Here is a 26,221-nt window from a genome sequence, read left to right as displayed (position 1 = left end):
TGCAGGGAAACTGTGTTGGGTCTACGACAAGAACTTCTCAGGAGATGGACCCGCCTCCCTCCCAGATGCTTTTTTTATGGTAAAAAACACAGATGAAGCACCCTTCTGACACTAGGCTCCAGGTAACATTTAGTGAGCACGGCGTGCCAGCCACTGTCGAAGAGTTTACCTGTATAAATCCTCACCTCAGCCACCAAGTCACTGCTGACGCACCTGAGGCTCAGAGAGGTTAAGTGTCCTCCCCAAGGATGCACAGCCGGCAGGTGCAGCACTGAGATGGGAATGCCCCTCACCGTTCTGTAGGACCAGGGCTCATCACGGTGCACTGCCTTGCCCAAGGTCACGCTGCTGGTTATGGTGGAGCCCACCTGCCCCTCATCCTGTCCCCTCCTTGCTAAGTCAGGCTTTGCGAGTTCTCAGAGGAAGAACTTGGCAATGGCAAGAGGGCAGCGCCAGCCAGGAGCGGAGCGGAGCCCCATTGTGGGGCATCGAGGTTCCATTTGGCGGCGGGGGGGGGGCGGGGGCGGGTCTGAGCGCATGTTGAGGGAAGGAAAATGAACTACCGACGATCAGCTGTGTGCTTGTCATCACCCTGATATTCCTCACGTGTTGCTGTAAGTAGTTCTTAAGCAACTCCTGAGGTGTGAGTCTCGTTAGTATCCGGATGAGGAGGCGGAGGCCGGTAGAGCTAAAATAGCTATTTACGCAGTTGGCGACAGAATTGTGATTGGGCCTGTGTCTTCCTGGTTGCAAAGCTCATTGTTTCCCCCTCGACTCCCTTGTTGTCCAGCCAGACCCGAAAAAGCGTGTGCCTCCTCCGCCTACAGCAGAGTTTCAGATTGGTTTTCTCGGACACCGGAGGCAGCCCGCCTGGCTGTTCTGACCTCCCTTTATCTGTGCTGCTGGAACCTTCGCTCCCTGAGCAGCACCCTGGGGCTCCTGCATGAGTGATGGGTGCGTCTCAGCCTGTTGAAGATGGAACCAAACCAGATGACCTCCCACCCACCCTACCCCGGGGCCTGCATTCTGCCCAGACAGGGAGGAGACAGGCAGCCACCCTCCGCTGCCAGGGAAAGCAGGGACACCAGGGGCTGCCCCTCCCCTGGCTGGGCCAGCCAAGTGCTGGGACCCCTAGCTTCTCATTCAGCGAAAGAACGGGGATTCGATCACGTGTCTTAGTTTGCTTTCTGTCTCGCTCCGGCTCCCCTTGCTCTCTGTCCCAGGCTCCTCGATGCCTCTGGGATGAAGGCCAAGTCTTTAGGCCGCACCGAGGCCCTTCCTACCAGGCCCTGCCTGGCTTTCTCTCCACCGCTCCTTCCCTCTCCTGCTCAGGGTCTCCCGAGGGTCTTTGGAGGAGCCAACACTTAATTTAGATGCTCTCTTGTTCATCGCGGATGTCCCCTTAGGTCTGCATCTTGGTTTCCAAAAATGTTGTTTCTGTGAATATCTGTCTGTTCTTCCATCCATCCATGCATCCATCCATCCATCCATCCACTATCTGTTTATACCCTCACCCATTGCTCTCAGACCTGAGTCTCTCCCCACTTCTTTTATTTTGTGGTCTCTAATCAGTTCAGATTTAGGCTTCTTTCCCTAAACACCTTTATGAAATGTAGTATTTCATGATAGTAATAATAATATAATAATAATAATAATAGTGACCTTAAGCACTAGCTATAACAGACACACACACACACACACACACACACACACACACACACACACACGTTTGATACTCTGCCAAGATTTTGCCTTCCCAGTGGCCGTGTGAGTTATCTGTTAGTATTACAGGGGAAGGAAGTAAGGTTCTGAGAGGTCTGGCAATACTGCCTATAATTGGCAGAGGCAAGATTTGAACTCCAGGCTCCCGAGCCCATAGTCTGTAAAACACTGTATTTTCCTAACTCCCACTGATGACTCACCCCCATTCCTGGGGTCCATCTCTGATGTCCCTTCTTCCGTGTGGCTTCTGGTTTCCTCTGACCCTCACCTTAGCTCCCTTTGCATACGTTTGTTGGGAAATGCCATCAAGATTCTGAAAGTAGATCGGCTCATTCTCACTCATTTCTGTTGCTACCCTATAGTATTTCATGAGTGAGGAGGGACATTTTGGGGGCCTCAGAAGAAAGAAGAGCTATTTGGAGACAGTTTGGTGTGATGGACAGAGCTGTGCCTTGGGTCCGAAGAGCCTAGGGTCGAATCCTGGCTCTGCCCCTTGTTACCTGTGGGGCTGTGGGCAGGTGACTCAGTGTCCCGAGCTTCAGTTCCTTTATTTGCACAAAGGAGGTAGTAACAGCACTAGCAGCACTCATTACAGTGGAAGGATTTGGTCCATTTTAGTTAAATCAGAGAGGACCCTGGATCGAGGCTGTCTCAGTTGTGAAAGGAGGAGGTGATCCATGCAGGGAGCATTCCCCACGTGCCAGCCCTCCCCCGGCAGACACCACTGCTGGACACAGGCCTGCCTTCCAGCCCCGCTCAGGGCCGCCGCATCGTCCTGCACACGGCGACCAGTGCTGGCAGCACGATGAGCCCCACGGGGCGGCCCCAGAGGAGCCCTCAGTTCTCGCACTCCGTGCGTTTGATATGAGCCTGCTTAAAGAGGACGGTGAATTAGGGATACGGTGCTTGGATCCTGGACCGATGAGCTCATTTGGGAAATACATGATGGGAATGAGACCCACCGACAGCAGAACTCTGAGTTCTCTCTAGCCATCTCTCACCTGGAGCTGTCCGCTGAGCAGCTGTGTTCCAGTTGCACCTCTTAGAGGCCTGGTGTTAACACAGTGAGCATGCTTGGAAGGAGGGAAAGCGGGAGGGAGGGAGGGAAAGAGGGAGGGAGGGACATAATCTAACTCATTCCTTCTCTGTATCAATAATGTCCAGCTCTGAATGGGAGTGGTTTACCGTCTCTAGGAATTGGCTAACGCCCTGAGAGGCAGTCTCCCAGGGGCCCTCCCAATGCCAAAGCATTAGAAGTTAGAAAATGAGACATGATGATGCGTATGTCCAGCTCCCAAGCTTCGTCACACGGCTGCTTGTTTATAGTCTCACAAAACAGGCCTCTTGTTTTCAACTCGGCATTATAGAAAACCCGATGTTTACACGCATTTAGACGTAAAAATGACCATTCTGTCTGAGGCGTAGCTAGAAGACCCTGAGTCATTTCAACCTCCAGCAAGTGTCCAAGCCCCGCCCCCTTTGACGGCCTTGCAGAAGCGGCTCCACTGTGACCTTCGGCGGGGGCTTCCCTCCGTGAGGGCTACCAGGGCGGGAGGGAGCCTCGCTGAGCAGACGAGAGCGGGGTCCCTGGTGCTTGTGTTAGCCTGTGGTCTGTTCCCTCCCAGTCGTGTGACCTTGGGAAATTATTTAATCCCATCACACTGTAGTACCCCCAGCTATAAAGTGGGCGTAATAATAGGGCCCTTACGGGGTTTCTGTCAGCATTAATGGAGTTAATACACGCAATGTCCTTACAACAGTGCCTGGCACGCAGTAAGTGCCTCAAACACACACACACACACACACACACACACAAAAACTATTGTAAATTGTAATCTAGCATAAATATAACTTCTGCTATTCAGTTATAAGTATGCTACACTGTAATGAACAGACTGCCCTGGAAGTGCCGATGGTATCCATCTGGCGACCACAGCGAGCCCTGTTCCGACTAGTCATGCTCTTAACAGTATCACTACTGGTTTCTACTTCTCCAAAGACGGCAGCCGCGGCTTCTGTTACTGTTACTCCTGCCGGAATAGCTCTTGCCCCCACCGCCCTGGGCATTGCTGCCACCAAGTGCAGACAGCGCCAGGGGTCCTTAGAGGCGAAGCAGGTGTGAAGGTGCAGAAAGGGACGTTGCTGTCACCGCGGGGCCATGGCCGGCGCGCTCGTCCTTCCTCTCGCATCCTTTGCACTCACTCCGCTGCACCGGTTCCGGGGAAGTTATTTATGAAGTTGCCAGACATGGGGGGCCCTTCTCCATGAGATTGTACATGTGAGTCGACATGTATGGGCTGTTTCCTCCGGGCCTGCGAGGTCAGAAGTGACCTGTCACGGCTCCTGGTGGCGCTGGGCGTGCCACTGCCACTGTGAGGCAAGAACGTCACTGGCTCAGCAGCTCCGAGGCCTGCCTGCCCCCCAGCACGTGGCCAGGGAAACCAGCTCGCCTTGGGTTCTTGGCCTGGGAATGCATGCCCACAGGATGAAGTGGGGGGGGGGGGCGTGCCCCCATTTGGGGAATAGGTGTGGGCTGGCTCTGAGCCGCCTGGGTCACGCTGTCTCAGCACTCAGTGGCCCGTTGGGAAGAAAATGAGCATGTAAGAAGAGGAATGCGGCCTTTAGAAGCCTGAGTCCCTGTTGGGAGACGGGAACCAGGAAGGAGTAATGGGGAAAGTTGTCCGTGGGCTCTGCCTGTGCCCCAGCCCAGCCTTCATCTGGACATCATTCACCGTGGGCTTTGGAACGGGGGACCAGTTCATCCCAAACGCTTGCAGCCCAAATCTACGGGGACTCGCAAATCAACCTCGGGACCAGAGAGCAGCGATGTCTCGCCCCAGAGCTCCCAGCGCCTGCTCCAGAGTAAACACACGAGCCGTGCGGGCCGGGGAGCAGGGGTCTTCTTTCGTCTTCGCTTCAGAAACGCCATGTGTGCGTTATTCTAAACAGGCGCCAGCGCGAGGCCCTTCTCGCAAGATTGCAAACAGATGGGACCACGGGCTGTTCGGTAGCGCTCGGGAGGGCGCGAGCATGGGAAGTGCTCGGCCAGCCTGTGTCTGGGCAGCGTTCCTGTGCTTCCCGGAGCACAGGTCTGGCCAGGGCTCTCATTCTCCGGGAGCACGAGTGGGCTTCCTGTGTCAGTCCGCGGGGAAGGAAATGTCTCCTTTCACCACATCTGCCCGTGTTTGCATTCGCTTAGCCCTTTGGCAGTTTGGGAGAGGGGAGGATTGTGCCAGCCTCAGAGGCACCCCGCTTCTGGAGCTGGAAGTATCAGGTTAACGTCCCCATTATAAATGGGATCAGGGTCCTCTATGGCTCAGGGCTCTCCACAGGCTCCTCATCCCACCCCAAGGAACAGCCAGAGCTCTTCCCACCACTCTAGGCCCTTCGTGCGTAGACTTCTCCGGCGTTCTTCCTGCCCCTGCCTTTCTTGGCTACTCGGATCCAGCCACACTGGCCTTCTCCCTGTTCCTTCAAATCAAGCGACAGAAGACAAGTGTGGGTAAGAATGTAGCGAAACTGGAACCCGTAGGCCTTGCTGGTAGGAATGGAAAATGGTGCGGACACTGTGGAAAACTGCATGGCGGATCTTCAAAACGTGAAACAGAATTACCACGTGACCCAGTGATTCCAGTTTTGAATATACATATGCTCCAAAGAGTGGCAAGCGGGGACTCGAACAGATGTCTGTACATCTGTGTGCATAGCAGCATTACGCACAGTAGCCAAAGGGTAGACATAACCGAGTGTTCATCCACAGACAAATGGGTAAGCAAACTGTGGCATATCCAGGCCATGGAATACTATTCAGCCTTGAACAGGAGTGCAATTCTGACATAAGCTACAACGTGGCTGGACCTTAAAATATTATGCTATGTGAAATAAGCCTAACATAAAAGGACAGATACTGTATGATTCTGCTTTTATGAGGTGCCTAGAGTAGTCACATTTAGAGACAGGAAGTAGGATGGTTTTTACAGAGGCTGGGAGGTAGAAATGGGGAGTTAGTGTTTAATGGGTACAAAGTTATTTGTTTTTTTTCCTCCCTTTTTTTAATCCTCGCCCAAGAATACATCCTCATTAATTTTTTTTCTAGAGAGGGAAGTAGGGAGAAAGGGAGAGAAACATCGATCAGCTTCCTCCCACACATGCTTTGAACGGGAATTGAACCCACAACCTTTTGGTGTATGGGACGATGCCCTAACCAGCTGAGCCACCCGGCCAGGGCTGGGTACAAAGATTTTGTGGGAGATGATGAAATAGTTCCGGAGATGGATGGTGGTGATGGTCGCACAGCAGTGGGAATGTGCTTACTGCACTGAGTTGAACACATAAACTGGTTAAAATGGCAAATTTTACGTAGCGTGTATTTTACCACAATGAAAACAAACTTTGTAAAACTGTAGAGAGAACATCCTGCCCAGGCTGGAACCCTCTTCCCGGAGACGTCCACATGGCTCACGCCCTGACTGGTCAGGTTCTTTGCACAAACGTCGCCTCCTCAGAGATGCTTGGCCACCCTCTCTGCAGTGGCACCCCATGCAGGCTTCTCAGCCACACACTCACACTTCTGCGTCAGTTTTCTTCTCAGCGTTCAGCATCTGGGTGTTAAACCTGCTGGTCCTCCCTAAGTGTCCAGGGCTGAGCAGGGCTGCAGTCGAACGGCAGGCCTCCCTGTCTGGAGTTCAAACCCGGCCCTGTTCCCAGAGGCCCCAGCAGGAGCAGGCGGTAGGTCCCCATTCGGGGGGTACAGGGCTGTCCCCCGGGTGTGCAGATTGCATCAAATGGAGGGGAGGTGGGGCACGGGGACATAGCTGGGGGGCAGTTCTGGGAGGAGAAGGTCCACGCTGCGGGTGGCAGCGGGTTGGAAAGGGAAAGGGGATGCTTTTTTTCACCCTGACAGCCCTGAAAATGGTTTTGGACATTTTTAAATGAAAAAATAAAATAAACGTGTGTTAGGTCGGGATAGAGCACTTTAATTTCTCAGAGCTTTGATGGGTAAGATGTTCCTGTCATTGCGTGATAACATTCAATTTTCAATTTGGGCAAAATATCTGCAGAAATTAAATCATATCAGGCCCGTGTGAGCTCCCTTGATATCTCCCCTCCCCATACCTGGTAGGGCCATGCATGTTACATCTCCTGCCTCTTCTCACCCCCAACAGCTTCCCCTCCTGGACCGACAGCCACTGTCACCTTCACCTTCAGCTGCTGAAAGGCAGACGTGGCTTCCACATCCCCGTCTCCAGGCTCCTGAACCCCCGGTCCACCTGGAGAAATGGGAGTCTTTCCCACTTGCCTGCTCCATCCTATAAGCACAGTTTTCTGGACATTTCGCAGAATATTGGTTAAACACGCGGAGCCCAGCTCGGCATTGAGGAATAGATGTCAGTAATCATCACTGTTCTCTGTGTGGCTAAACTGTGGTCTTAAAATCTCTGAACGGTGATTTGCCTGATCTGTGGCAGGGAGCAAAAATTGCTGCAGGGAGCAAAATTGGTTCCTAGGTCTCGCAACCTCATAAAAGCTCTGGAGGTGATGAGAGATGAGGCTGTGGTGGCCCCACCATTCTGTCCTCCTTAAAGGCTCTTCCTCCTTCCCACTCTTCTTCCTCCCTCCCTCTTCCTCCCCCCTTTTCCTCTTCCTCCCTCCTCCCCCCCCCCACTTGCCCCTCCCCGTCTCTTGCCCCTCCCCTTCCTCCTGTCCCTTCTTCCCTCCTCCTCGGGACATTATGAAATGCCCTCCCGCCCTTGAAGTTTCCCCTGGCTGAGGGAAAAGGGCAATGGAGGTTTTCCTTTGAGTCTCAGATGCTGTGGTTTCTTGTGGGTACAGCTGTCTTGGGAACCTGAGCAGGAGGGGGTGATCATTAGGACAAAATTAGGGCATCCCTGGGTCCTCCTGCTGCTGGGCACCAGAATTGCCCTTGACCCCTAACAAAGATACATGCGTGCTTTGGAGAACAAAGCTTGGCTATTAAGAGAGTCCTTAAAAATCAGCCTCTCCTGGTGATTTTTCTCAAATTTGACTCCCTGACTTCTTACATTGCCAGCCATGATGGTGGTGATGACTAATGTTCATTGCCTTCATTGATGAGGATGAAGATGATGATGGTGGTGATGGGGATGGTGGTGATGCTAGTGTCTTACCACCTCATACAGAACAAAATCCTTACCATGATCCCACCCACCATCCCCTCGCGTCTCCTTCCCCTCACTAGCCCTCTTCCAGCCTCATGGCCTTGTTGCTGACTCTCGCAGTCTGTGGACCCAGCGCCTTTCATCCTTCTGCCTAAAAAGCCCTCCCCTCTAATCTGCGTGGTTTTCTCCCTCACAGGTCAAGTGCCTTCCCTTGACCCCCTATGTGACATAACCCTCACTCTGTCCCCTCTGCATCTACTTCTCCTCTCCTGACATTATTTACTGTTGTGGTCCATCTCCCCCAATAGATACAAGTTTCATGAGAACGGGGGTTTTTGTCCGTTATTTTCACTGATGTGTCCTTAGGCCCTACCCTGGGCATAGTAGCTGCTGAACAATCATCTGTTCAGTGAATGAAGTAATGGATGGGTTCCGAGTCACACAGACCTGAATTCATGCTCTAGCCGTCTTGCTCAGTAGCTTTGTGATCTTGGCCAAGTCATTTGCTCTCTCTGCTCCTCACTTTTGCCGTCAGCCAGTGAGGATGCTAAAACCTACCTTCACATCAGCAGGTCATTGCACTGCTCAGATGAAATAATGTAACCGTGAGAGCTAAAATGGGTGTCACACTTACTTTCGCTTTGCCCCTCGCCAAGGGCTTTTAAATGGATTAATTCATTTCACGCTCACAGCTGCCCTTGGAAGGCACCATTCTGAGCCGCAGTTTACAAACGGGGATGGGACATAGGCAGGCCGCTAACTTGCCCACGTGAGTTGTCCAGCAAGTCAGGGGTAGAGCTCAGGTTCAAACTCATGTGGTCTGACTCTAAAAACCACTATGGCCCTGGCTGGTGTGGCTCAGTTGGTTGGAGCATCGTCCCGAACACCAAAAGGGGTCAGGTTCCATTCCCAGTCAGGGCACATGCCCTGTATACCCCGTTTCAGGTTGGATCCCAGGTCAGGGTGTATGGGACCGACCGATGTTTCTTTCTCTTTCCCCCCTCCCCCCCTCTGTCCCCCTCCTATCGCTGAAATCAATTAAAAACAAACAAAAAACAACACTGTTATTCCAAACACTTCGTAAACTGTGAATCACTGCTGTTGCTATATTTTTTTAAATAATATGGTGTTCGCCTTATTTTGGATATTCCATTACTGGAACATTTAGGAATGCAGGCTTTATTGGTTTGTTTTTCCTGTGTTTTTATATTTATTTTGACACACTTTGATGTCTTTATCTCTCCCTGCCCTGCCTGCTACATGCATGGGTGTGCACACACTCACAACCCCCCCCCCCCCCCAACACACACACAGAGGAATATTATGATTTTTGATGAGCAGAAGGTGCCTTTGCATCTGCCCATGGTCCCCTGTGCTCTGCGTGGTGGGTGGGCGGTTCCTTCGGGCAGCGCACCCTGACCCAATGGCCTGGCCTTCACTGAGATGCCAGGCGTGGCTCCTGAGTAAATCTCCTCTCCTGGAACAGGCCACTGAGGGAGTCTGCAGACTCTCAAAGCCTCTTTTGTCCGGGAGGTGAGTCTGTGGAAGAGACCTCCGCCCCGAGATGCCAGCCAAGGGAGTCACTGAGCCCACAGGGCCCTCGGAGCCAAAAACACAGCCTGTGCCGGGCAATCTGCAGGAAGCAGTTCTTGCTGACGGCAGGCCTGGGCCGCCTGCCAGGGCTTTGCCAGCAGCAGGGCAGTTGGAAGAGGCGCAGGCTGAAGGCGGGGCAGGGGCCGTGGGCTTTGCTGAGAGATGCTGCGGATGACATGGAGAAGACATGGGAAGGTGTAAGCATGAGGGTGTCCCTGAGCTGACCCATCTCTGTGCATTGGAACACGCATCACCTCAGCTAAGCTACCTGCTGCAGTGCGAAGGGTGTCCGCCTGGGTTTGGGTCCGAGCTGACGTAATTACCAGGAGGAAATTTTGGGCAAAGTCACTCTGCCTCCCTGGACCTCACCAGAACTCACCTTTGGCATCTGTACAGTAGGTGCCATCCATTCAGTGATGTTACTGAGCACCGTGCTGTGTGCCAGGCACTGGCTGAGGTGCTGGGACAGAGCTGTGAACGGAACAGACACAACCCTTGCCCCCTGGCGCTTCATATCTAGCGAGAGATGGCCAATTAAGTATTTAATTGTGAGTGATATAAATATGTATGTCATGGGGATGAGGACTATGGGGGAAGGTTACACAAGGCAATGGGGCATTGGGTACAGTAGGTGCTTTGCAGGGAGATGCCTCTGGGGGCGCCATGGAGCAGAGGTCTGAGTGGCAGAAGGGAGCTGGGAAGGGCTCAGAAGGCGAGGGGACTGGAGGCTGGAGCTTTTCAGTGTGTCTCACAATGGAAAGGAGGCCAGAGGAGTCAGGATGGGGGTGCACAGGGATGGTGGGAGGTGAGGTCAGGAGGTCATCAGAGTCTAAGTCACGTGGTACCTTATAGACCGTGTAGAGCTCAGGTTTTCTGTATTTAGTACTGTTTTATTATTGCTGCTGTTTGTCTTTCTGTGAGACTGTGAAAGAACTTAATACTGAAGGAAATTGCAGTCCATGTAGAATGCAGGTTTTTAAAAGGAATTCATCAACATCAACGGCACCGTTTCCTTCCCAGGAGCAAACATAACTGTTAGGGATGAGGGTGGAGTTTGATGAAAATTTGCTGGAGGACTCGGGAATGCCCTCATCCTACCTTGACAATCACTACCACCACTATCCCTGTCCCAGGTTCCTAAGGCAGCTGAAAACACAGGAGGAACTGCAAGTGAGAATTGAAATGCCATTAAGGTTAGCTGGTCTCGGCCCACCGCCCCCCAAGCAGGGTCTCCGCTAAAGCTGCCCTGAGTCCCTCCGTTTAGGCTCCAAACCAAAGCAAGGCCACCTCGGACCCTCCTGGAGGCCAGAATCTCATTTGCGGATGTTACTTACCGAATAGGTGGCTCCTATTACTAAAGAGTTCCAAGGTACGATTGTGGAAAGAGAGAGCAGGACACCGGGGCCTTCTGAGGATCGGGGTTTAGCTGCCAACTCCCGGGAGAGGGAGTGGCAGAGACAAGGATGGACGCTGGGGTTCGCTTCTCTGAGGAGCCCCAAGGCAGGAGGAAGGAAGTTGGCAGGTTGAACGCTCAGAGCAGCCGACACTTGGTGGCCGAGCAGCAGAGCGTGGGGGTCAGAATCACACGCGGTTGCCTGGCTTTTCATCCCACCCTGCCCCTGCCCGCTGGTGACTGTGGCACCGACATGTCCTGACCAAGGGTTATCAGTTTCTCTGAGTAGGGCAGGGGGTCAGAAGTCGCCCTAGCATTAGAAACGGGGGCTACTACAGGCTGCCCACCTTCTAACAGCAACTCGGTGTCTGTCTGTCTCTGTCTGTCTTTCTCCTCCTGCAAAATATACGGAGTGCTCGAGGCCATGGAGAGGGGCACACTCTAAAGGTTAAGGGTACAGATAGGTCTCCACTAACTGACAGGAATGTCCAGTATCTTATCAGCCCCGCTGGGATGCCAGAGCAGTCTGTCTGCCAGCATCTTGCCTTTCTCGGGAACTCTGGACAGCTTCTCTTCGTGTGGAAATCCTCCTCCAGTCAGCGTCACGGTCAAGGCCCATGTGAGCTGCCACCTCCACATTCCCGCACATTTTGGGTTTCTCCTGTGCATTCCAGTAGGTCATCCAATTTCAAGTCCCCGTTTCCGTTTCTTCCTCGTTGATCTGTTGGCCTAACAGCATCCTTCAGTTTGTTAGAATAATGATGACTGCAGGCACCATTTTCCATTCTGTCATCAACATTATCATCATCATCATCGCAAACGGACTAATAAGCGTGAATATCCCATGTTTTCAGTAATGTTATCTGCTTGGCATCCCATGCGTGCCAGGTGCCAGTTCCAGTGAGAATGCGGTGAAAGACGCTGCAGGGAAGTGGATGCGTTCTGTCCTGTCTCGTGTGTGTGCTATGTGCACGTGTGTGCATGTGCATTCCGGTGGAACTGGACGTGTTTAATTATAAACGTGCTTATTTCTCCTGGTCTAGGGTCTGTAGAAGAGATTTTCTTAGTGGATATGATTCCAACCCTTTCGAGCACTGATAACAGGGCCTGGAATTTAGAAAATGCTGCAGAAATATTTGTGGTTAAATGGCTAATCACTTCCCTCCTCTGCAGCCTGTAGTGTTTCCGAGGGGCCTCCCAGAGAAGTCTACGCCCGAATCCCTGGCATCTGTGAACATGAGACTCAGAAGGGATTTACAGATGTGATTATGATTATAGCCACTTTTCTTTAAATTTTTCCTTATGCCCCTTCCCCTTCTTCTTCTGGGACTTCAGTTACACACATATTAGACTGTTTGATGTCCCACAGCTCACGGAGGTATGTGTTTGTGTGGGTTTTTTTTGTTTGTTTTGTGTGTGTGTTTTTATTTTTTTGTTTGTTTGTGTGGTTTTTTTTTTTCTTAGTATTTTATTCCTGGGATTTATTTTCTATATTTTGTATTGTTTTCTCTTACTGTTAATTCCATACAGCGCATTTTCCATTTAAGATACTATATTTTTATCTCTAGGAGTTTTATTTTTCCATTTAAAATACTTTTCCATTTTTCTCCTCATTATGGTAATGTTTTTTTCTCCTACATTCTTGAGAATGTGGAGCATATTTATAATAGTTGTTTTAGTGAGCTCCCTAATTTTTAACTTTCATTTTTGCTTCTCCCGCGTGTCTTATTTCTGGTTCTGTTCTTACTGATTGATTTCTCTTTCTTATGGGTGACCCTTTCCTGCCTCATTGCATGCCTGGTAATTTACGATTGAATGCCATACATTTTCCATTGTGAATTTTACATGTTAGCTGCTGGATTTTGCTGCATTCCTTTAGATCGTGCTGTACTTTGTTCTGAGATGCAGTTAAGAGTCTTGGAATAAAATCGACACCTGCAGGGAACGCTTTTAAACTTTTCTTCAGACATGTCTTCATGGAGTGACTTATCATCCCAGTGTGCCTGGGTCAAAGAGGTCCCCAGGACATGAGACTCAACTTTAGAAATGAGAGCCGAGTTCCTGAGAAGCAGGACTTTCTGATTTAACACTAGGAAAGCTCCTAGCAAACTAGAACAGATTAAACATCCTAGATCTAGAGTGTGCTGTAGTCCAGGGCCACCTGAGTCCCACTGCTACATGTTGAGGACACGACTCCCATTACAAGGTCTCACACCGCAGCTGGGAGAGCATGAACTGTGTCCGGCCTGTGAAGAATACTGAAGAGTGTTGAGTCTGCTGGTTTCTGGTGGTTCCTTCCTTTCGTGCATGCTCAGATCAGCACTCAGGACTTGCAGACCTCCCTGGAGGTCTTTTTCCTGTGCATGCCCATCTCCTCCTATGTCCTGTCCTGCAAATTCTAGCCGCCTTGGCCTCCCTGACCTCCAGTCTCAGACTCCTCAGCTCAGTGAGACCATCAAGCCTGTTGGTATTCTCCCACGCTGCTCTGCTGCCTGAAAGCTGCCTCCAGGCAGTTAGCCGAGTAATCAGAGGGATCATTCCATCTGTTTCTCTTTGCAGAGATCATAATCCTGCCATGCCTGCTGTCCACTGGCTGAAAACTGTTTTTTAATATATTTTGTCTGGCTTTCTAATTAAGATGAGAGTGTAAATATAGTCCCTGTTAATTAATTGTAGCCATAAGCAGTCCTTACTCTTTATATTTTATTAGAGGCCCGGTGCACAACATTCATGCACTGGGGGGTGGGGGGTGAAGGGGGGGGGTCCTCGGCCCGGCCTGTGCCCTCTTGCAGTCTGGGATCCCTCAGGAGATGTCTGAGTGATGGCTTAAGCCTGCTCCCCAGACCTAAGCCAGCAGCCGGACATCCTTAGTGCTGCCACTGTGAGCCCAGCTTCTGGCTGAATGGCGCTCCCCCTGGGAGAGTGCACTGACCTCCAGGGGGCAGCTCCTGTGTTGAGCATCTGCCCCCTGGTGGTCAGTGTACATCATAGTGACTGGTTGTTCTGCCGTTCAATCGATTTGCATATTAGCCTTCTATTATATAGTATACCTCAATATATAGATATTATTTAATATGCATATTATGTTTGAAGGGGTTGCTCTTTTTCTGGTTATACAATTTTTTTGTACATTCAGTTTACTCTTACAAAGACAATGAAATATTTGAAAATAATATTAGCAACTGCCTTCTGTGTCTCAGCCCTGTGCTAGGTGTTTCATATTCATTATATCGAATCTTTGCAAAAAATTTTAAAGATCGATATTGCTGATATTATTGTCTTCATTTTAAACTTGTCAAACTGATATTTAAAGCAGTGAATAAATTGCCCAAACTCAGTAGCTAATATATTGACCAGCTTGCAGTTGAATGCAGTCTTTCTGAATATTCCTGTATCCACACCACAGTGCTTAGTGGGTAGTATTCAAACATAAGAACACAATTAGGGCCAAAATGTTTTTAAGGTCAAAGGTTAAGTTAGGCAGAAAATTTAAGTGACTCTGTAGATAATGTTTTACAGTATAAGTGAATGGGTGGTGTTTTAGTGTGTGTGTGTGTGTGTGTGTGTGTGTGTGCATATATGTATGTGTTAGGTGCAGTGAATGAAGGAGCCTTACCCAGCCACATTGACCTTCTTTGAACCCTGATACCTTTGCATATAATACTGAAATTGCATTTAATTTCCAAAATTATCGCACTTTTATTTCCCGGACTGTCGTAACAAATTACTACAAACTTGGTGGCTTAAAACAACCCAAGTGCATGCTCTCACGGTTCTGGAGGCGAGAGCTCTGAAATCAAGGTGCAGCAGGCGGGCACTCCCTCTGGGGGCTCCAGTGCAGGGTCCTTCTTGCCTCTTCCAGCTGCTAGTGCCTCCTGGAGTTCCTTGGCTTGTGACAATGTAGCTTCAGTTTCTCCAGCTCCACATACCAAGGCCTTCTTTCCCGGGTCTCTCTCTCCCCTTCTCTTTTGTAAGGACTTATCATTAGATTCAAGGCCCACCTTCATCCAGGATGATCTCCTCTTTTTTAAAAAAATATATTTTTATTGATTTCAGAGAGATAGAAACATCAATGATGAGAGAGAATCATTGATCGGCTGCCTCCAGCACACCCCCTACTGGGGATGGAGCCCGCAACCTGGGCATGTGCCCCAACCAGGAATTGAACTGTGATCTCCTGGTTCATGGGTCAGTGCTCAACCACTGAGTCACGCTGGCTGGGCCAGGAGGATCTCCTCTTGAGATCCTTAATTTCCTCTGCAAAGACGGTTTCCGATAAAGGTACCATTTGCAGGTAGCATTGGTTAGGGTTTGCACATATTTGGGGGGGGGGGGGAGCATACAGTTCAACCCACGACAGACTCTAGGGGAGCTCTGAAGCGCTTCACAGTGGCTACTCTTTAAGTTCCTCTCAGGAGGGCTCCCCTGCAGCCCAGGCATTGACCTCCTGTAAATACCCACACTCCGCGATTGGGAAATAACTCCAGACACCCGGACTGAGCAAGATGAATGTCTAACGTGGATGCCAAGCCTGAGGGTGTTTCCTGTCCAAGTATCTTTCTTTGCATTTGGGTCTTTGCCACCTTGAGTCAGAAAATGCTATCACCCAAGATTCTGATTCACTCCCTTCCTTTATCTACTCGGTGCCCAGCTATCCTATGTTGCAACTTTCTGCTAGCCTCTGCTAACCTTTTTCCCTCCAGAAACTCAAGCATCCACTGTTCTTGCTAATGCTTCTTTGTAATCCTGCCAGTGAAGTCTCTTAAACATGACGGGACTGTGTTTTTAAGGCATTAGACTTAATAACCAGGTCGTTACCACTGTTTACTAACCTGGGCTCATTAAGAGGGCTCTGTGCTTTTCACCTTACCGCAGCATAATGAGGGTATTAATTAGGGCAAGAGACATAAGCAGCTCTAGGTTTGCTCTAAGGCCATGGTTCTCAACCTTCTGGCCCTTTATATACAGTTCCTCATGTTGTGACCCAACCATAAAATTATTTTCGTTGCTACTTCATAACTGTAATGTTGCTGCTGTTATGAATCATAATGTAAATATCTGATATGCAGGATGGCCTTAGGCGACCCCTGTGAAAGGGTCGTTCGACCGCCAAAGGGGTCGCGACTCACAGGTTGAGAACCGCTGCTCTAAGGCCATCTGGGGAGATGGCTCGGGCTTTGGTCATAATTTCTGTTAAAATGTTTCCAAGGGGATACATTTCAGTCACCAGGAAATGATATTTCCCTTCAATGTCAACTCCTTTTCTCTTTAAATGGGTTACTTTTAGGTCTGTAAAATTCCCCACTGTAATTCACCTAATGCCTCATTGAACTCAACAGCAGAGGCTGTGGGGGGTAGCGATGAAAGCACGGGCTGGAGCCAGACAGCCTGGGTCTACATCCTGGCTCTGCTTCTTCCTGCGTGACATTGGGCACATTAATTTCATTTCTGGCTCTTTTTTTTTTTTTTTTAATCTGGGCAAGGGTGAGGATTAAATGAATGTAAAATGCTTAGGTCGGTTTCTGGCACACAGTGAGTGCCTTATACATGTGAGCAGTTATTTTTAAAAATTTATTAAATCCAAAGAACCTGCTTTTGCTATTTGCTGTGTAAAAGGCATGGTTTAGCACTCTGGTCTTTCTAGGATGGGGTTACAGGTTGCACTCTGTCTCCCTGAGATTCATATGTTGAAGTTCTAACCCCTCAAACCTCAAAATGTGACCTTATTTGGAGATAGGAATTTCTCAGAAGTAATCAAGTTAAAATGAGGTCATGCAACAGGTTCCAGTCCAGTATGATGGCTGTCCATAGATAAAGGGGAACTTGGATACACAGACACGTGTAGAAGGAAGATGAGGTGATGAAACATGGGAAGAAGGTAGCCATCTGCAAGCCAGGGAGAGAGGCCTGAAACAGATCCTCACAGCCCCTGGAAGGAACCATCCCTACTGACACCTTGATTTTGGACGTCTAGCCTCCAGAACTGAGAGAAGAAATTTCTGCTTTTAAGCCACCTTACACGTAATAGTACTTTGTTATGACAACTTTAGGAAATGAATCCAGAGGGTCATGACACATCGCTGTCTGCTAGGAGGGATGTACTATTCCATAGTGCTCCGGTTGCAGGCAACAGAAATTAACGAAATCTCGCTTAAGCAAATAATAAAACAAAGATGAACTTATAATGATACAGAGGCATCTCATAAAATCCAAGGGCAGGATTGCAGCTGGCACATAATGTCGACAGTACTCCCCCTCTCACCCTGGCTGGGGGGGTCTGTTGGTTGGAGCATCATCCAGTGCATCAAAAGGTTGTGGGTTAGATTCCCTATCAGGGTGCATACTAAGTTGCAGGTTTGATCCCCAGTCAGAGCATTAATGGGAGGCAACTGATCAATGTTCCTCTCCCTCCCCCTCCCCTCCCCTCCCCTCCCCTGCCCTCCCCTCCCCTCCCCTCTCCACCTTTGGCCCTCTCCCCCTCCACCCAGTTTTTTTTTGTGCTTCTCTAATCCAGATGGCAGAAAACATGGTCCCCATTTGCACTTGGGTTTGTGTATTAAAGATACAGCCCCCTTGAAAGGAACTGCATGGATCGCCCAGCAGATTCTAATTCTAAGGGAAGGGCATCATATTCCCGGCCTGGGTCAGGCGCCAGCGCCCCAGCTGGGACCAGGGGAACAGTGTTTCAGTGCACAGACATGGTGCTCCTACTGTAACCACATGGATGGAGTGAGGGGAGGGACCACGACCTAAAAAGGGAACCAATGGCAGGTAACCTGAGGAGGCTCCCTTAACAGTGATGCGTGCTCACCTAGCTGCAGCGCCCACCACAGCCTTGCAGGAAGCTGCAGAAGGCCAGGGGAGAGGTCATGCTGACAGCACTTGGCCTCGTCTAGTCCTGGAGCTAGAGTTTCTTTTTTCACCTTCAAGCAGGTAGAAATTAGTCATGGTTGAAAGGATGGGTCTTTAAAATATATATATATTGATTTCAGAGAGGAAGGGAGAGGGAGATAGAAACATAATGATGAGTGAGAATCATTGATCGGCTGCCTCTTGCACGCCCCCTACTGGGGATCGAGCCCAAAACCGGGGCATGTGTCCTTACCGGGAATGGAACCATGACCTCCTGGTTCATAGGTTGACGCTCAACCACTGAGCCACACTGGCCGGGCGAGAAAGCACGGTTCTTTGAATCAGAGACGCGTGGTTCCAATCCAGCTTTGCCTTTTATTCATTATGTAACCTTGGCCATGTCCCCAAGCCTCTCGGCACCTCAGCTTCCTCATCTTTCAACAAGGGAAGTAAATAATATTGCCAACTTCCTAAGTTTCAAGTGAGCTATTAATGGGTCCGTGGCAACATATAAGTGCCCAATAAATGTTAGCCGTTCTTAGCATTATTCACATCTGCTGAATCCTTCTTTGTTTTGCTTTCTCCTTCAGGCCGAATTCTCAGAGCTGAACCTCGCTGCCTATGTTACTGGGGGCTGCATGGTGGACATGCAGGTCGTGAGAAATGGTACCAAGGTGGTGAGGTAAGGAGGACTGAGACTCAGGGCCCCTTCACCTGTGGGGGATTCCTCACGGAGCCAACCCCTCCATCCAGCGGCCAGGCCTTACTTCTGAGCTGCTGTGCTTTCACATGTAGAATGTCTGCTCTCCGAGTGCCAGGTGTTGTTGCCATAGAAATGACGAGTGGCACGAACAATATGGGGCATTAACTGCGTGCCCTGGCATGAGCCATGGGCTTGGGGAGAAAGGCTGCGTTCTATCCCTGGCTTTGTGGCTCTGTTTGGGTGTGTTTCCCCGTCTCTTACCCCCTGATTCTCGGCAGCGGCATGACGATAGCAGAACTGAAGTAGGAGGCACGTCTGTGAGAGCATCCTAGTCTAAAGTGCAGCACAGATGTAACGGCTTATTTTAATGAGCTACGTCCTGCTTCCAGCAGCATGGCAGATGAATGCCCCTCCCAGGACATCAAACCTAAAAGTGCAGGACCTGATGTTTTCCAAGAAATCTGTGTATGATGTATGCTGAGCTGGAGGGGGAGCGAGGGGATTCTTGAGAAGCCCAGAAATGTCAAGAACGTGGAAATGCACAGGAGAGAGAAATGGTTGTGCTGATTGAGTCCCATCTAGCGAAGTACCCAGGGGATGGTGCACGCTAAGTCTTGTGAGGGTTTCGATGGGGAAGAAATAGGACTCAGGTTTGGGGAAGTGGAGAAAACAGGAAGGACTTGGAGGAAGATATGGCATTTATTCTGAGCCTTGTCAGATCGTGGGATGGGGGAGTTCTATGCATTCCACGGGTAGGAAACAGTCTTTGTACATGCAGACAAGCAAAAAAAAAAGAGTGTGTCTGGGAGATTATTACAATTCAACTAATCCAGCCATCACTTCCCGAGTGCCAGCCTTGTACCAAGAAAGACATGATGTGGCTTCCTAATTCCAGTGATGGTGGACAAGGTTATTTGGACTAACTCTCCCACCGAAAACAACTTAAGAACTGGTTTTAAATAATAATAATCTTCAAAGCCTTCAAGGGGTTGGCACGACAAAGAGTTACCCAGAAGAGAATGACGGGGAAATGGAAACCCAGAGAGAGAAACGAGTCCGAAAGCTACCTTTCCCCCAAGAGTCTTTCTAAGTCTGGCAAGTGTTAACGTTGGTTTTGATCACCAGTCAGGGCAAGGGAGACAGAGATCAGCACCCAGGGCCACTCAAGGTGGGGAATGTGATGATAGACCGTCCCCACAGTAAGCTGAGACCCAAAGGATACACCTTCAAGGTGAATGTGAATTACAAGTCGATGAATACTCACAAGTAATTGCAGTTTGGACTGCAGTTTTATTGGTTTTCCAGGGTCTCTCACGCATGGTAATACCAGACAGGCCAGCAATAAAGGCTGTCTTGTGTAGAGCAAGGCACTTTCAGCCTAGGCCTCAAATAATTATTCAACTGATTTTTTTTTTTTGTACAATAGCTAGCACAGAGTCAAAGATAAGCAGACACAGACACCATGAATGAGAGGAAACGGAACAATAGACAATAGAAAGAAGCCCTTATAGCTCAGGGTACTGGAATTATTAGGCACTGATTCTTAAAATTTTTAAAAATCATACATATTAAGTGGGAAAAAATCAGGTTTGAAGATATATGCAGGGAATAGGAAACTATAAAAAGTTTTTGCCCGCCCAGCATGGCTCAGTGGTTGAGGGTTGGCCTATGAACCAGGAGGTCACGGTTCGATTACAGGTCAGGACACATACCCAGGTTTCGGGCTTGATTCCCAGGAGGGGGCGTGAAGGAGACAGCCTATCAGTGGTTCTCTCTCATCATTGATGTTTCTCTCTCTCCTTTCCTTTCCCTTCCTCTCTGAAATCAATAAAAAATATATATTTTTAAAAAGAAGTGACACAACCAATTTTTTAAAAAACCAAATAGAACTTCTAGAAATGAAATGGACAATATAACCCACATCATTGGATGTGTTGTGTTTAGCAGCATATTAAACACCACTGAGAAGGTGATAATACAGTGAAATGTAGAGCTAGAGAAATGATCCCAAATAAAGCACAGAGAGAAAAAAGATCGGAAATCTAGAAGACATGGTTTGGCCATGTGAGAGGATCTAACATTGAATCAGCGTCTCAGACAGAGAGGGAGAGTGGAGCAGAGGCAATATTTTACGAAACTATGGCTCAACATCTTTCAGAAAGATTCCAAAACACCAACCACAGAAGCACAACAGGTTTAAAGGAGAATAAATAAAAAGAATACCAAGGCACCAAGAGACAATAGTGTAAGTGCAGAAAGGTGAAGGAAAATAAGTAGAGCCAGAGTCAAAAAGGCAGCCGCTCTGATGGGACTAACAGACTAACTCAGCTCCCAGGCGGCAGCGGGGAGAGTATCTTAAAATAATCGCCAACCTATAACCCCATCCTCAGGGACACCTCTTTTATGAGTGAAGGCAAAATAAAAACATTTACAAAGGAAGACCCTCAGTGAGGGAAACTGTAAAGCAGTGGTTCTCAACCTTCTGGCCCTTTAAATACCGTTCCTCATGTTGTGACCCAACCATAAAATTACTTTCGTTGCTACTTCATAACTGTAATGTTGCTACTGTTATGAATCATAATGTAAATATCTGATATGCAGGATGGCCTTAGGCGACCCCTGTGAAAGGGTCGTTCGACCGCCAAAGGGGTCGCGACCCACAGGTTGAGAACCGCTGCTGTAAAGTATGAGCTTTAGGCAAAAATAAAAAAAATAATCCCAGGATAACCTAAAGCATCAAGAAGGAAGAAGAGCAAAGGAGGTAAATGTTACTAAACATTGTCTTCAGAATAATGATAATGATGTCTTAAGAAGGATTAAAATATGAGGGGTTAAAATATACACCAGTGAATTAGTAGGGACTGGGGGGTAAATTAAGGTGTTCTGAGGCCCTTGTATTATCAGGGAGGAAAGTCAATGTGTTGATTAAAAACAAGCTTTGAAAAATCAAAGATGAACTATTAGGCACTAATTCTTAAATTTTTTCCTGCCCTAGCAGGTTTGGCTCAGTGGCTAGAGTGTCAGCATGTGGACCGAAGGGTTGCAGGTTCCATTTCGATCAAGGGCACATACCTTAGTTGCTTGGTTACCAAAATAAGATGGTAGACTTAAATCCAAATATTGGATTGATATCAGATTGATTCCTGGCTCTGGTTGGGGAGTGTGCGGGATGCAATAAATCGATGTGTCTCTCTCACATCGATGTTTCTCTTTCTGCCTCTTTTCCTCCTTTCCACTCTCTCTAAAAATCAATGGAAAAAATATGCTCAGGTGAGGATTAACAACAACAAAAAAAGATGAATCGTGTAATTTCTAAAAAAAAAAAAAAAAAAAAAAAAAAGTAGTACTTAGCCCTGGCTGGTTTTGCTCAGTCCAGTTTGCTCAGTGGTTAGAGTGTTGGCCTATGGCACTGAAGGGTCTTGGGTTTAATTCCAGGTCAAGGGCACGTACCTCTGTTGCAGGTTCCCCAACCCCTGTAGAGGCGCGTGCAGGAGGCGACCAATTGATGTGTCTCTCTTTCTCTCCCCCCTCCTCCCTCCCTTTTACTCTCTCTGGAAATCACTGGGGAAAATATCCTCAAGTGAGGATTAAAAATAAATGTAGGACTTAAAAAGTACAAGAGAAAAGATGTAAATAAAAAATGAAGTCAAGAAAAGAGGAATGCCAGCATAGAGAAGGTGTTACAGCAAAATAAGATGGTAGACTTAAATCCAAGTATTGGATTGCTATCAGGTTGATATCACTGTGAATGGCTTGTGCAGCAGTACTAGTTATTAAAATATTGAACTCTTTCTATACAAGTTGACAAATAGCTTCTGCCCTGAGCCCTCACCCCATGGATGGGCATGGTCATTGGGTTGCGTTTTTGTCTCCCAGTTCACTACATTCCTGTCCCCCGGTCCATATCCTTATTCCTCCCGGGGTCAGAGGACGCCCAAAATTGTCGGGGAGACACAGGCTTGGAAGCAGTGGTGGAACCCCGAGAGCAGATGCTCCGTCCTTCTGTCCCTTCATGGCTGCAGATGCCCATGGCTGCAGATCCCCTAGAGCTGCCCTCTCATGGCCACTGGTGAGAACTGCAACCTCCACGAAGTCCCCTGTGAGTTGTTAAATATTCTATCACCAGTAGATCAGTAACTACATTAAATGTAAACGGGCTAAATGCTCTGGTTTACAGAGCATCTGCAGTGAGATTGCCAGAGTAGATTTTTTTTAAATCCAGCTATATTTCATTCAAGAGACTCATCCAAAACATAAGAATATAGAAATTTTGAAAGGGAAAGGATTGAAAAATAGATACACCATGTAACTAACTACTACTGGGCTGAAGAACGCTAGCCAATGTAGCTGTATTAATATCGGGGGTACAATGACTTCCAGATGAAAAGCATTACTAGGGAAAAGAAAGAAATCCACTAGGAGAAAGGATTCATGTACCCAGAAGGGATCATTTTAAATGTACTATAAGCACCAAATTAAAATGCCACAAAACTGTACTTCAGCAGTTGGCAAAACTGTGATGAGCAAAAACCAGTGCCCCGTCATGGGAGATTGTGAGAATGGCGCTGCCTATATATATTCATTCACTTCTCACAGCAGCCTCATTTTGCACATAAGACTATTTTTTTAAAAAACACAACAACAACCTAAAATGCAAAATTTCGGAATCTGTATAGGTTCCTGTTTGGGATTATTTGTGCCTATGCCCTGCCCCCTCTCTGGGGAAGGATTGAACTGTCTTCTTTTGTGATGTGTAGGAACCAGAACATCCATCTTTTTAGTCCTCACACTTGCGTGCGGGTGAGAATCACGTGGGAATCGTTTAGAATCCTGATGCTCAGGCAGCATGTCAGGCCCGTTACACTGGAATCCGTGAGGGGAGGGTTTGGGCCTCGGTGGTTCCCATGGGCAGCCTGGTGGGAGACCTCGCAGAGGGCCCTCGCCTGGCCCTGCCCTGGGGTGGTCAGCTGTGAGGCCAGGAGCCTGCTGGTGTGCTGCCTGAGCCAGAAACACCTCGCCAAATAGACACCTCCATGCCTCATGGCGGCCATGCCGTCTTCTAAACGGACAAAATTGTTTGCACAAATACATTTACTGCCATGTTCCGGGTGTTTCCTAATCAGCCAGCAGCCCAGCATTTAGGAAGGGCAGGCTTCGAAGACAGGTGTTATGATTGAATTGTGTCCCACTCCACCCCCCCTCCCCCCGCCCCCAAAGTATTAAAGTCCTCACTCCTGGAACCTCAAAATGTGACCTTATGTGGAAATCGGGTTGTTGCACCTGGAATGACTTACGATGAGGTCACGCTGGAGTAGAGGGGCCCTTCATCCAGCATAACGGGCGTCCTCACAAGAAAAGCGAGGTTTGGCCACAGACACCGGGGAATGACGTGTGATGGTGGAGGCAGAGATGGAAGTGCTACATCTACAAGCCAGAGCACCAAGGATGGCCATCAGCCACCGGAGGCCGGACACAGGCATGGAAGAGATCGTCCCCCAGCTCTCAGGAGAAACCAGTCCGCGCACTACCTCGATTTCACATTTCCAGCCTCTAGAACAGTGGTTCTCAACCCTCCTAATGCCGCGACCCTTTAGTACAGTTCCTCATGTTGTGGCGACCCCCAATTTCATTGTTACAAATTGAACATAACTAAAGCATAGTGATGAATCACAAAAACAATATGTAATTATATATGTGTTTTCCGATGGGCTTAGGCGACCCCTGGGAAAGGGTCGTTCCACCCCCAACGGGGTCGCGACCCACAGGTTGAGAACCGCTGGTCTAGAACTTGGAGAGAATACATGTCTGATGCTTTAAGCCATCCAGGCCGGGGTCCTTGGTAATGGCAGCTCTAGAGAACGAATACAGCAGTGCTTCTCCCTGGCATGCCAGCTCTTGGAGAGCTCGTTCAAGTGCAGATTCTCAGCCAGCAGGACGTCAGGGAGGACCTGAGGCTCTGAATTTCCCACGAGCTCCCGGAGGAAGCCAGTGCTGCCGGCCGCAGACGGCAGTGTGAGCAGCCAGTGTGGACCAGCTCCCCCGCAACGCTCTGTGGGAGACCGACCTCGGGTAGTCAGGGCTGCGGGGCAGTGAGTGCGGGCACAGCCCAAGCCCTCGGATCAGGGCTCCCCGGGCGGTTTAGCTTTCCTCTGTCCAGGCCCAGGATGGTGCTTGCGGTCTCAGCCAGACAACTTGCTTTGGCAAGTCCCAGGTTACAGACCCGTGAGAACATGCACACCAGCCAGGTGCCCCCTACCTGACTCACAGGGTGACTGACCTGTAGGTGGGGAGTCGTTAGGATCTCCCTCAGGCATCCCGTCTGGTGCCAAGTCCTCTCTGTGGTCTCCCAAATAAGGGTGTTGAGCGCTGCTCTTGACGCCCAGTGTGTTCTTTCACAGAGACCTTCGGCACGTCCCAGGGTGCAGTGGGAGCGAGGCCTCCGTCCTCCAAAGTCTTGCTCACGGGGAGCACCTTCAGGGGAGGGGCCCAGGCTTCGTGGCACCCCAGACCATGCCTGGTTTTCTCCAGCATCTATTCCTTCTGTTTTGGGGAACTGCGCCTCGATGTTCCCTGGGGTGACTGACTCCTCTTTAACTAACATGCAGTCTGTGTGGTGTCCGGAGCTGAGGGCACATGAGCAGCCCTTGGGGTCAGAGAGCACACTGGGCCCCGAGCCAGGCCAGGGAGGCTCCGTGGCGAGGCCGTTGCTGGAGTTTCTGGGTGAGACACGGGCATGCTGAGCTGGTGGCTGGGACTGCTGAGGGGCAGCTCTGTTTCTCTGAGAGGGCATGATCTGCTGAGGCTGAGGCTGAGGCCAAGGCAAAGGGAAACACAGCCGAGAGAGAGAAAGTCCGCAAGCACCTGATGATATATTCAGGGCCCTGGGCCCAGACTCAGCCCCCTGTTGCCCCCTCCTCCCACCACCACACATTTCTCTCCGATGAAGCCAGCTGGAGTCGCACCTACAGCATTCACGAACTCTTATTTATTTAACAAACCCTTTATAGCATTTCCTACGTGCCAGGCGCTGTTCCAAGCACTTAACATGTATTGACTCGTTTCATCCCCTCAACAACCCTGTACAATATGTACTGTTCTAATCCACATTTTCTAGATAAGGAGGCTGAAGCGCCAGTAAGTTGGGTAATGGAATCGAAGTCTCCAGCCCGTAAGTGGCAAAGCGAGGACTCGAGCCTCGAAGTCTGACCCTGAGCCGGTGGGTGGCACCGCTGCCCTGGACTGCCCCTGTGAGGAGGGGAGGCTGAGTCATGGTCAGAGCTGCTTGAAGAGGCAGGAATGGAAGTAGAGTTACTAGACTTACTCCAGTAGGTTTCATCTAGACTTGAAGGGGGAGAGGGGTTGGGACTCACTTGAAGTCCTATTTGTGGAAGAACTCAGCTACCTCCAGAGTCAGGGCACGGAAGCAGGCGGGCACCAACCTTCCCTGCCTTCCTGTCGCCTGCTGGGGCCTCACTGTGGCCCGTGTCAAGCCGAGAGCAGTGAGCCAGAGAGCTGGGTTGCTGCTGTCCACAGAGGCCTGCCTCCTGGGGCTCGGAGCAAGGCAGAGGGGAGTGGGTGGGGGCAGAGGGACAAAAAAGAAAATTACTCTCTTAGGAAATCATCAAAACGGACTAAGTGCCCGTTCAAGTTCAGAGTCTCAGTAGTGCTTTGTAAACGGTAAAGTATTCCATTCGAGTTGCTGAACTCGTCGGTAATTGCAGTAAATTGATAGCACCCCTTACTCTGCTTTCTGTCAAACACCCAAACTCGGGGGGCCTGCTCGCCAGCTCGAGCTGCGAAGAGCAACCTAGACGCCCAGGG

The 26,221-nt window shown here is 49.5% G+C and overlaps 1 protein-coding gene across 2 annotated transcripts in view; it reads left to right on the top strand.

Moving 5' to 3' along the window:
• Positions 1-26,221, top strand: part of SYN3 (synapsin III) — a 388,952-nt gene that overhangs the window by 61,634 nt on the left and 301,097 nt on the right. For both annotated transcript variants that reach the window (XM_036297700.1, XM_036297699.1), the window contains exon 4: positions 18,288-18,379. In XM_036297700.1, the coding sequence (XP_036153593.1) occupies positions 18,288-18,379 (92 nt within the window). The remainder of the gene's footprint in view (positions 1-18,287; positions 18,380-26,221) is intronic.

The sequence above is a fragment of the Myotis myotis genome, unplaced genomic scaffold (assembly GCF_014108235.1).
Source record: "Myotis myotis isolate mMyoMyo1 unplaced genomic scaffold, mMyoMyo1.p scaffold_m19_p_3, whole genome shotgun sequence".
NCBI classification, from domain to species: Eukaryota; Metazoa; Chordata; class Mammalia; order Chiroptera; family Vespertilionidae; genus Myotis; species Myotis myotis.
Note: the sequence above shows the minus strand (reverse complement) of the source record. Positions and strands in the feature narration are given on the sequence as shown.